Source organism: Primulina huaijiensis, chromosome 7, assembly GCF_012295235.1.
Source record: "Primulina huaijiensis isolate GDHJ02 chromosome 7, ASM1229523v2, whole genome shotgun sequence".
Classification (NCBI taxonomy): domain Eukaryota; kingdom Viridiplantae; phylum Streptophyta; class Magnoliopsida; order Lamiales; family Gesneriaceae; genus Primulina; species Primulina huaijiensis.
In genome coordinates this window covers 3,287,326-3,298,378 of record NC_133312.1, presented here as the reverse complement: position 1 = coordinate 3,298,378, position 11,053 = coordinate 3,287,326, and the positions used below count along the sequence as shown (strand labels likewise).

At 36.2% G+C, this 11,053-nt stretch overlaps 3 protein-coding genes across 7 annotated transcripts; 1 reads left to right on the top strand and 2 right to left on the bottom strand.

Annotated features, from left to right (window-relative positions):
* Window positions 1-285: 285 nt before the first annotated feature.
* On the bottom strand, window positions 286-3,303 carry LOC140981441 (WAT1-related protein At5g47470). 4 transcript variants are annotated; one of them, XM_073447849.1, is made up of 8 exons: window positions 2,778-3,303; window positions 2,508-2,569; window positions 1,656-1,772; window positions 1,293-1,536; window positions 1,059-1,220; window positions 777-928; window positions 591-683; window positions 286-417 (listed from the first exon to the last, which is right to left on the bottom strand). In XM_073447849.1, exons 1-7 carry the CDS (start codon window positions 2,982-2,984, stop codon window positions 638-640), a joined length of 990 nt encoding a protein of 329 aa, XP_073303950.1. In that variant the 5' UTR covers window positions 2,985-3,303; the 3' UTR covers window positions 286-417; window positions 591-637. The 4 variants fall into 4 exon arrangements, with proteins under 4 accessions (XP_073303950.1, XP_073303948.1, XP_073303949.1 ...); XM_073447847.1 differs by having other exon boundaries at window positions 591-691; window positions 2,778-3,302; XM_073447848.1 differs by having other exon boundaries at window positions 286-683.
* Window positions 3,304-3,785: 482 nt separating this feature from the next.
* LOC140980174 (putative pentatricopeptide repeat-containing protein At5g47460) lies at window positions 3,786-6,114 on the top strand. 2 transcript variants are annotated; one of them, XM_073445881.1, is made up of 2 exons: window positions 3,788-4,003; window positions 4,352-6,114. In XM_073445881.1, exons 1-2 carry the CDS (start codon window positions 3,865-3,867, stop codon window positions 5,617-5,619), a joined length of 1,407 nt encoding a protein of 468 aa, XP_073301982.1. In that variant the 5' UTR covers window positions 3,788-3,864; the 3' UTR covers window positions 5,620-6,114. The 2 variants fall into 2 exon arrangements, with proteins under 2 accessions (XP_073301981.1, XP_073301982.1); XM_073445880.1 differs by having other exon boundaries at window positions 3,786-6,114.
* Window positions 6,115-9,059: 2,945 nt separating this feature from the next.
* On the bottom strand, window positions 9,060-10,504 carry LOC140981147 (metalloendoproteinase 1-MMP). Its single transcript, XM_073447437.1, has one exon. The coding sequence runs from the start codon at window positions 10,291-10,293 to the stop codon at window positions 9,190-9,192; it is 1,104 nt and encodes a 367-aa protein (XP_073303538.1). The 5' UTR covers window positions 10,294-10,504; the 3' UTR covers window positions 9,060-9,189.
* Between the last annotated feature and the right edge of the window lie 549 nt (window positions 10,505-11,053).

Genomic DNA, 11,053 nt, shown 5'->3' with positions numbered 1-11,053 from the left:
TCGAGTGCGAAGCATTTTCTCGAACTTTATTATTTTGGTTATTTTAACCAATATTATCAAAGAAAATTATAAGATATTTTAGTAGCGTTATGAAAAAAACTCATCTTAAAAACGTGGTATCATAGCCAAGTTTATCCCTGACATTTGCTTGGCTAAACTTCATGCCTACAAAATGTTGTGTCAAACCAAAATATGCATTGCAACAATTTCTAGCAATATGAGAAAACTCGTTTACATCCCTTGAGTGTTTGTTTCGTTCATAAAGAACAATCACAGATAGTGCTCGTTGATGCATAAAATCACTTGTTTTGAGTTCATGTTGTTGCCAATGCGAACTCGCACTTCTAAGCCGTGTGTGCGAAGTATTTTTTTTAAATCTCTGGATCCTACTTAAATTAAATTTTCTGCCTTACATTCCTATAAAATTCAAATAGACAAATCAGAAAACGCATTATGCTAATCAGGGATGGAACCAAGATTTCGATTCGAGTTCACATTTTCCACAAAATTACATATCCGAATTCTCCAGTGGTTCCATCCCTAAAACTAGTCATATCAACGTAATAGAGGCTTCTCTACATCGTACTCACTTTCCACTGAGTTATTGTCGTCGTCGACGGAAAAACCTTCTTTTCCTTTAGCCCAGAGCACGAAATAGAGACCGGTAAACATGAGGCACATACCTGCAAGGCTTGAATTCAAAAGGGTCTGTCTCAATATTGTCCAAACATTTTCAATCATGTTTTCTTGATTCGAAATATTTATTGAATATATACCTTCCAATGCTAATGGAGTCTCCCAAAGTTATTACTGATAGTACGACAGAAATGACCGTAGCGAGGGGGTTAAATATAGACACCATGACTGGACCTCTTTTCTTCATTGCCCATGCATTGAAGCTTACACATATTCCACTCACACTGCCTGCCTGTTTTCATTCAATAGTTAAATAATTATTCAAGGAGCAAGGAATTTTATGCATCACGTGTAACTCATTGATGGCAAATATGCAGAAAGAAATTGGTTGTGAAAATGAATGATAAGCAACAGGGAATTACCAAAATGGAGTAGACAATGAGTTGTTGAATAGTTAACAAAGGCCATCCAGTATCCCATCCATTATCTTCAATCATCTGAACCATGGTAGTAAGAACCACACCTATGAGTGATGTTAATGTACACAAGGATATCGGTGCTGGAAAATCACGTAAAGTTGTAGCCTGAAACGTGCAGGACAAAAGTTACTATCTATCTTGTTCCTCCTGATATAATGTGTTTAAGCATCGACGTACTTGTAAAACGATTTGACTTGACAACACAAAAATAGCTGCAATTAGATACATGCAACCGATCATGGTTTGTTCGTCGAAAATGTTATCAGGTGGTGGAGAGGAATTCAAGAATTGAGCCTCCTTTGGCAACGGATGTTGCACTGTACTTTGCATCAGACTCATTAAAAGTGCTCCGACAACACAGAGTAAAGTCCCTGCAATCTTGGCTCTGCTGTATATGCTTGCCAGCTCTATTTTCTCTAATCTGCAATGGATTTTAACCTTTACTACAATGGAGGGTTAGAATGTTTATTTTTTTCATGATTAACGAGGCTGCTTGAGATTATAATTAAAATGATGATGATGGGAAGAAATGGGATTGACCTGAAAGCCCAGGCAATGCAAAAGATTAGTCCTGGTGCAAGATTTGGCATGGCTGTGGCCATAGCTGGTGAAGTGAGACTGACACCTTTCATGAACAAAGACTGAAATACAGTCACACTGAAAACATAAAAAAACAAGGATTGGCATTATACATCATCTGTTAAAGCATAAAACTACATAATACTTTGCCAACTTTACGATTGAGTTGTTTCTAGCATGGTACAATCTTGTTTTGATGGACAAAATGTTAATCAATTTTAATAATAATAATAATAATAATAATAATTGTGGTAGATTTCAAATACATAAAAAAAATAGACGACTTTTGGAATTTTATATCTCTGAAATCCTTTTCCAAATCAAATATAATCATCATATCAAATCCATCCATGTAATGTGATGTGTTTATTCTCCCTATATTTATGTTTCCCAAAGGGATCAAAAAGCTTAAAAAACTCCTTCCAAAACAATTGTAAAATTATTGCATGTAATACCGAAATAAAATCATTTTGGAATAGAAGAAAATACTAATAGCACACCCATTCAATCATATAGCTAAAATGACTATTTTGAATTTAAGTGCTCTCCTCACTCAATGATAGCTAAAACAAATATAACAAAAAAAGGTCTTAATTGAGTTAATAAGTTCTTTTAAATTTGTTGTTCCAATTATTTGGTTTATTTATCAAATTTCAACTTTCAAATATGTATTAAACTCTTAAATTTTTATATTGACGTTACAAAATTCTGGATTTCATTTGATTTAATTGTGGAATTTACAACAATATAATGTTAACTAGGTATAAGGATGCATTAAATAAGTGAAAACTAGAAGAAGAAACGTCAACCTACCCTCCAAAAGAAAGCAAAAGAAGTTGAATCCATAACTTGACACTAAATTTGGTAGGCCATTGCTTCCTGCAACATCAACATAATTCAATACCATTAATTTAAGCATTTTATTTTTCTTTTCTTTCATCATATAATTTCGTCATTAAGTAAATCACATTTCTTGATTAAAAAAATAATAAACGTCATCAATGAAATGATTGTGTATCATACATCGTTGGATGTATTAAATATGGACAAAACAGAACAAGAAACAGCATAGATAAAATGGACTTGCCGTTCAAAGAAGATGGCTAGAGGAGAGAGCAGAACAAATGTGGCAAATGTAGAAAAAATGATAAGAGAAGAAGGATGAAACCCAAGCTTCAAGAGATAACTTAGCAAAATTGAGTTCCCAGCATACAAAAACTGAACTGTAATCAATCCAACAATTATACCAACATCTTCGATGTACTGCAGTCTCTTCCAATTGCCCATCATTTTTAATTAATCCAATCTTGCTTGCATGCCTTATTATTTAAAATCTTCTAATAACCAACCAACAATTTTGGCAAAAATATAACTCTTTCTTGCTTGTATAAATGAAGCAACTTTTCAACAATTCTTTTCTTCTTTGGATATCTCAGTCACTTTCTTGGGATATGGGAATGCATGTCTTCATTTTCCTTGCAAAGCCATTCTCACAAGTAAGTAAATTTTTTGTGATTAATTGAGAAACAAGAAGAGATTATCTCCAGAAATGGAAGGTTTTGAATTATGGAAGCCAAGAAGTAGAATGAATGGAAGGTTGAGGGTGTGAATTTTTTGAACTATGAAAGCCAACAAATACAACGGTTTCAGTTTTCACCTCTCTTTATGGAACAAAGCAATAATTCCCTATAATATTGGAGCAAATCTCTCCCTCCCCTTCTCATGTATTTATGCATACAATAATTGACCATTGGTAATGGTAATAAGTATGTCAATATTAAAATCTCATGCATTATTATACCAAAAAAATCAACAAAAAAACATTAAAGATATTAATAAAAAAAAATAATACCAAGATAGAAGAGTGAATATTTTTCAAATTTTAGAAAACACCCACTTTTTGTGCTTGTGTTGAATTTCTTTACTACCTAAATAAAGTAAATTTAGATCATTTAAAAAATAATAATTTATTGTGTAACTCTTTTTTTTTTTTAAATAGAATATTAGCTACCATAATTGTCTTAAACATAAAAAGATAATGCAATGTTCATTAATTTCAAGAAAATGTGAGTGTTTACACAAGGCTCAGCTCAATAAGTTATTCTTTAATGACAGAAACAAATCTTGATTTGTAAAAGTGGGAAATAAAACCATCAAAATTCAAAATGTGATGTTAGAATTTTTATTCTCAAATTATCCATCATTTATCCGTGGAAGCAAAGCACATTCATTCATTAGCAGAACTTTTCCTGCAGTTCTTGAGAGACAATCCACCACATGGATCAGTCCCATTTCGTACATGGATTCAGGTGCCTTAATTTCAGATATGGCCGTAACAAATACTTTCAAGCCAAATATCTCTAGCATAATCTATTCGATTCGTGCGTGTACTAATACTGGCCTGTTTTCTCATGGCCAACAGCTTCATGGCCACATTCTGAAATCTGGGTTCGATTCCGATGTGTTTGTCTCCACGTATTTGATTAGTTTTTACGTCAAGTTTAACCGTGTAAATGATGCGCAAAATTTGTTTGTTGAAATTCCTGATCCAACTGTGGTTTCTTGGAATTCATTAATTTCCGGGTATGTGAATCATGGACAGTTTAGAAAAGCTTTAAAGGTGTTTACTCAATTAGAAAACTCAAATGTTTTTGCAGACTCGTATTCGTTTACTGCTGCTTTATCCGCTTGTGGACAACTGAGACTAGTGCAGGTGGGAAGATCGGTGCATTCTAAGATTGTGAAATACGGTGTGGGGTGCAGTGTTTTTGTTGCTAATTGCTTGACCGACATGTATGGAAAGTGCGGTTTCACCATGGAAGCAACGGCGGTTTTCCAAGAAATGGTTGAGAAGGACAATATTTCTTGGAATTCTGTTATTGCAGCAAATGCTAGAAATGGGAAACTTGAACAGGCATACACTTTTATGCTTCAGATGCCAGAACCTGATACAATCTCGTACAATGAACTGATTGATGGCATTGCACGGTATGGAGTTATAGAAGATGCTATTACTGTGTTATCAAAAATGCAAAACTCAAATTCATCTTCATGGAATTCGATAATAACAGGGTATGTGAACCGAGAAAGAGGCAGGGAAGCTCTGGACTTTTTCTGCAAAATGCATTTGTGTGGTGTCCACATGGATGAATTCACGTTCTCAAGTATCTTAAGTGGCATTGCAAGGTTGTCTGCGACCACATGGGGTAGTTTGATACATGGATGCTTGTTGAAACATGGTTTAGATGGATATGTTGTTGTCGGGAGTGCTCTGATTGACATGTATTTTAAGTGTGGGCAGATAGAGGAAGCGGAAAAATCATTTCACTCACTTCCGGAAAAGAATTTGGTTACGTGGAACGCAATGATATCGGGATATGCTCACAATGGTAACTTCGGAACGGTGATTCATCTCTTCAAGAAGTTGAAATCAATGAGAAATCTACAGCCTGATGAAATTACTTTTCTCAATGTATTTTCAGCGTGTTGGCATATTAGGATCCCTCTGAAGGTAGCAAACCAGTTCTTTGAATCGATGATTAATGAATATATGATTGAGCCTACGCCAGAGCACTGTTCTTTAATGATAAGGCTCCTGGGGCAAGAAGGACACTTAAACAAGGCTGAGGATATGATTAAAGAACTGGGATATAGTTCCAGTGGAATGGTTTGGAAGGCATTGCTCAGTGCTTGTGTCACCTGTGGGAACCTAGAAGTGGCAGAGGTGGCTGCTGCAAAAGTTATTGAGTTGGAGAGTGATAACGAGTTTGTTTATGTGATGATGTCCAACATCTATGCCTCCAAAGGAAAATGGGACGATGCTTGTGGCGTGAGGGAAATGATGAAAGAGAGAATGGTAGCGAAAGAAGCTGGCTGTAGCTGGATAGAAGTTGAAGATGTGATCCCAACATCCTCGATGATTTGATGTGCAGATGTTCTTGATGCTAATATGTACACGATCATCCCAAGGAAACCTTTTATGGTTCCACAAAGTGGGATATAAGCTTGTGAGCTGTGATCCTTACACGTTAGTCAGGGCGATTTCCTAGAATGCCTCAAGGCGTTCTAAGTTTGATTCTTACAGAAACTTGGATTCCTCTGTGTCAGATCACCATACATCATGGTGTGGGATTCATATTAAGGAGGGGTTGTAAAGTAAAGATAAAGAGGACAATGTTAGTTCGAGAACTTAGTATGGACCATTTCCTTACGCCTAAGCTCTCGATAGTGTTGCATAGACAATTTTGTTAAAGCCAGCACAAAGATGTTAATTTTGGTAAAGTTCCACCTTCCCATCCGATGATGATTTTAACTCGAATGCCCCCGTATAAGCAACTTTGCTACGGATTAGCTCATAGTGGGATATGATTTTGGAAGTGAGATGTTGCCCCATTGGGTACCAAAATAATATATATAAAAAATATTAGGCCTAAAATTAACTGTAATATTTTTTATGTATTAATTTTATTTGGGCAAAAACTTGTGTGAGACGGACTCATGGGTTGTATTTTGTGAAACAGTCTCATGGGTTGTATTTTGTGAGACGGATCTCTTATTTCGGTCATCCATGAAAAAACATTACTTTTTATGCTAAGAGTATTACTTTTTATTGTGAATATCGGTAAGGTTGATTCGTCTCACAGATAAAGATTCGTGAGACCGTCTCACAAAAGACTTACTAATTCATTTGCTACGGATTAGCTTATGAATTCTAATTGATTGCAAATTTCTCAACTCAACAAGTGGGAGTATATAGTTTGTTAAAAACAAGTAGAAGGAGCATATATGCTTTTTACATTTGTGTACTGTTTGAGTGACATACAAGAAATTACCTAGAACCAAGTGTGAAAAATAATAGTTTTCGTCGGTAAGTACATGGATCAATTAAGTCCAGTGAGCGAGTTCTTCGTGGGTACAGATGCAAAAACATAGGTCTCGATTATTGTCAGTAGTTTAAAAAGTTGATGTTTTCTTCTTCAAATACCCATCACTTGTGTTCTAACGATGTTCATTCAAATTTTTTTTTTTACATTAAAATGAAAAATGTAATAGAATATTATATTCAATCAATTTAACTTTTTCACAATGAATATTATTTAGTAACTAACCAGATGCGTATATCTCTTGTTTCATTAACTATTTTTATAATTTTCTTATTAAACGTAATTAAAATAAATTAACTGTGACAATAATTTTATAGTTTCAAAAATTTCAATATTTAGAGATATTCTGTAAAACAAAAAATCCCTTCACCAGCACCCCAAACTTGGAGGATGAGTACGAATTATATGACAATAAGATTCACGTGGCTATCAATGTTTTGCTTCTATCTCGAGTCATTTCATGCCATGCTCAGCAAACTAGGGCCGCTGAAATTGGATGTTTTACAAATTGTAAGACTGGGTATTGTTGAAACAACGTCGTTGAAAAGGAACATGTCACCAGCGAACATCCATAATTGCTGTAGGAAGAACTCCGTAAATCATCTAACTATAAATTTATTCGGAATTGTGAAGGCACCCTTTAAATCAATCAATAGAGCATACATGCTGGTAGCTAACAATTTTTCATTATGACGCCATCCTTTCCATTGCCACTGCGCTGTGCAGAGGAAGCATTGATGCCACCCTCCCCCAACTCCCCCGGCGTCCTAATCCGCAATTTCCATCCATTAATAACAGATTAACGTGTGAGATCATCTCATAAGAGTTATTGTGTAGCTCACTTACTGTCACGTATCCTAACTTTATATCACTATTAAGTAATGTTTGAATCGAGTAGGTCTATTGTGAGACAATATCACAAATCTATATCTATTAGATGAGTTGATGGGTCAAATAACACTTTTTGATATAAAAGAAGTATTTTTCAAAAGACGGGGTCTGAGTAAGAAATACGTAACACAAAATTGATCTGTGAAACAATTTCATTTGAATTTTGTGGCTTTAACCATATCTCAGTGTCGAACAGTATTATGGGTTGTGCGGTATTGTTAATTTGTTAAAAAAATATTCTCAACACTATGGTAGACTAACATATCTTCAAGATTTGTGGTGACGAGACTGAATTCTTTTGATCCATCACAAATGGATGGATATTATTTCATCGAATATTAAATGAGATTATATTTTAAATATAAATCATTTTATACTTTATTGTTTTAGTTTTGTTCACTCTAATTATTCCATTTTCAGGTAATAATGTTATTATGTAATTTAATGTTAATAATTAACTAAAACCAATCGTATCAGTAAACTAATTTGAAAAGTGGACAAATTTGACATAGAGAAATGTTGGTGTTTTTCATTTGTTTGATTCATTTCAAGAGTCAACCTTCAAATGTTTAATGTTGAAGTCCGTTATTTTGACCCGAAAAGTTTGACAAAAGCTTAAATTGGACTAATAAAGCAATCCCCCACGGTGTAGTCCCCAACTCGACTTAATGTTACGCGTAGGTCTTTCATAAGACGGTCTCACGGATTTTTATTCGTGATACGATCACTCATGTCTATATTCACAATAAAAATTAATATTGATGTGATCTCGCTGAAATGGGATGAGTCGGGTCGGGAGCTCCAACGGATCAAATTAACGATTTATAATGTTTGGGGAATTTGATTGAAGATAATGGCTTCAACAGCACCTGCAAACAAGAAAGGAACTCGTAAATGGGCGCCGGAGGGGAGTCCGGCGTGGCCACTCCGATGCTTAAGTCAGTGAATGACTCAACAAAAGACCAATGTAACCAAGTGATGGTTGTGATATCGGTGTAAGAGTGTAGACAATAAAATGAATTCCCATCTAAATGTAAAGGGAGAACCTGATATTTATAGTAGGGGATGCATTGATTACCTCGGTCTGCGTGCTACCTACTAATTTTAGTAGGACGGCTACATTCTGACATGTCAAATCATACACTAGTCACATCCCGCCTGTCTGACTTTGTCAACCACTTGGATTATTGTCAGAGATAGGACGGTCGCCCACATCCAATTCTGCTAGTGTACTCGAGTGCGGTGCTCATATCGAGGTGGCCCGGTTAGAATGCTTACCGGGTGTCTAGTTGCCCGGGGAGTAGAGCCCGGGTTTGCACCTGCCCGGCTTCAGAAGAATTCATTCTGCAGATTGACCCTGATTTGAGAATCCATATGATATCCCGGGTCATCCATGACCCGGGATCTTACAGGGGTATCAAATATATTTGACATAAAAAATAATTTTTCGTGGAAGACACATATAGAATATCTGTTTCACAAAATTGACCTGTGAGACCATCTCACAGGAGTTTTTGTGTAATGTTACATGATGCATCAAGATCCAAAATTTAAAACGGAAAAACTCAAACCTGAAATAAAGATGGTCAAATTATCTTTCACTTCACTTTGTATATGTGTATTTTTACAATTCAATGAAAATAAAAAGAACGAATAAATCTTTTAAAAAACATATAAATTAATTATGAGTGACTATCACTCCCAAAATTTAAAAAAAGAAATCATAATCCCAGAGAAAGTAAACTAACCACTCCAACAATAACCCCACTTATCTTTAACATTCTTTTCCTAATATCTGAACCAATCCCCCAACTTGATGAAATATCAGATTCCAGCTTCGAATCATATCTATAATTCGGGTTTGACCCGTATAAGGCCTGTATACCCGCCACGTCATCTTCTCGGAGCTCCGCTTTCTTTTTCCTCGGGCTCAAACTTGGGTACATAATCGCTTCCTTCACGGTGGAGTGAGCCAACCCCAGCACATGTCCGATCTCATGGGTCGCCACCGATTCCAGGTCCACAGCCACCTTCGATTTCTCGGCCGTGAATTCCACAGCCCACCTCTCCGCCGCGTCGAGATGAAACCTCCCGTTCTCCGGCGAGAAAGCATGAGCCAAAACCCCCAAGACCCCATCGAACGCCTCCCCGTCGCCATGGTCGCCGCTGTACCAACCAATCTTTATGTCAGCCGACGAGTAGCTCCTCGCCTCCGTGAAATTCACCGGAATCACGGCGGACCACCTCGAAAAAGCGCTCCTGAAAGCCGACTTCACGTCCGTCGAATTCACGTAGTCGATCATGTGCGCGGGAGAGAAAGCGTAGGTTAACGTCATCGGAGATGGTCGAGCCCACCTCGGTTTGCCATAAAAGTAAGCAAAGTGCCTCGTAGTCTTGAACCTTCCGCCGGCGGCGGGAGACACATCGCTAACGCCACACCTCGGCGAGATGATCACTCTCATCGTATCATAATCCAACCTCCCCGTCTCCGATAAACCCAGATTTTTCTGATACGAAACCAAAGCCGATTCAAACTCCTCATCGAAAAAATCAGTGAAATTAACGTCCGGAGACGAAAAAGGCATGTACCCAAAGCGGCCAAAATAACGCTTAAGCTCCGCCATACCGTCGAACCGGCTGCCTTTTCCGGCATCGAGGAATTTCATGAAACCATGCCACGAGCTGTTTGTCAACCCATCGGCGTTCAGTTCGGGTATTGAATCAGGCAAAAACATGGCGGGAAAAAGAGGGAGAGATAAAAGGAAGAAGAAAACAAAGCAGGTCCAAGTACGATGATTGTTGTAATAACTGAAAACCGGAAACATGGTTGGGTTGGATTGGATTGGGTCGTTAGTTAATAAAATCTTTTTGTGTTGGATTCTGTGTAAATAAAGGATGATTGGAGATATATTTAAGGCAAAGTTTAAAGAAAACAAAGGGATTAGTTTTCATCGATATTTAATTTCACTTGTTTGTATTGTAAGTATAGATAAGACCGATGCACAAGAAACTGTGACAGACGTTTGGAAGATTCTTGCTTTATGTTACTTTTCCTTGGAGATTCCAAGGTTGTTTCGGTTGGTGAACATACCATTTTAACACATGTTAAAAGTTTCACCGATTTTATCAACATAGCAAAGAATGACGTTTTTTTTAAATTTTTTTTAAAAAAAAAGAAGAAGAAAGAAACCTAGAGTTACAATATTTCGCGGTAATTAGCAAAATATCTTTGATCAAATTTTTTTTAAATGACTTTTATGTGTATTTGAAAAGACTCGAATACACTTGGAGATTGCTATTTTTTAAAAATAAAGTTTGATCGAAGTTATTCTCTCAAATATCCCCAAGATTTCGTGTCCGATTATTAGATTAAAGAAGAACTGATGCATAAAAATATATTTATATACTATATGATGAGAATAAAAATAGAGCAAAAACTTGTGTGAGACGACCTCACGGGTTGTATTTTGTGACACAGATATTTTATTTGGGTCATCCATGAAAAAATATTATTTTTTATGTTAAAAGTATTATTTTTTATTATGAATATCGGTAGAGTTGACTACTCTCACAGATAAAGATTCT

Bases quoted from the DNA above. Each gene is read 5' to 3' on its own strand.
- LOC140981441 (XM_073447846.1), bottom strand. From the start codon at position 2,984: ATGATGGGCAATTGGAAGAGACTGCAGTACATCGAAGATGTTGGTATA. The intron at 1,773-2,507 runs GTAGGTTGACGT...TTATGTTTTCAG, and splicing joins CTTTTGCTTTCTTTTGGAGG to TGTGACTGTATTTCAGTCTT. The intron at 929-1,058 runs GTAATTCCCTGT...GAATGAAAACAG, and splicing joins TCATTGTCTACTCCATTTTG to GCAGGCAGTGTGAGTGGAAT.
- LOC140980174 (XM_073445880.1), top strand. From the start codon at position 3,865: ATGTTAGAATTTTTATTCTCAAATTATCCATCATTTATCCGTGGAAGC.
- LOC140981147 (XM_073447437.1), bottom strand. From the start codon at position 10,293: ATGTTTCCGGTTTTCAGTTATTACAACAATCATCGTACTTGGACCTGC.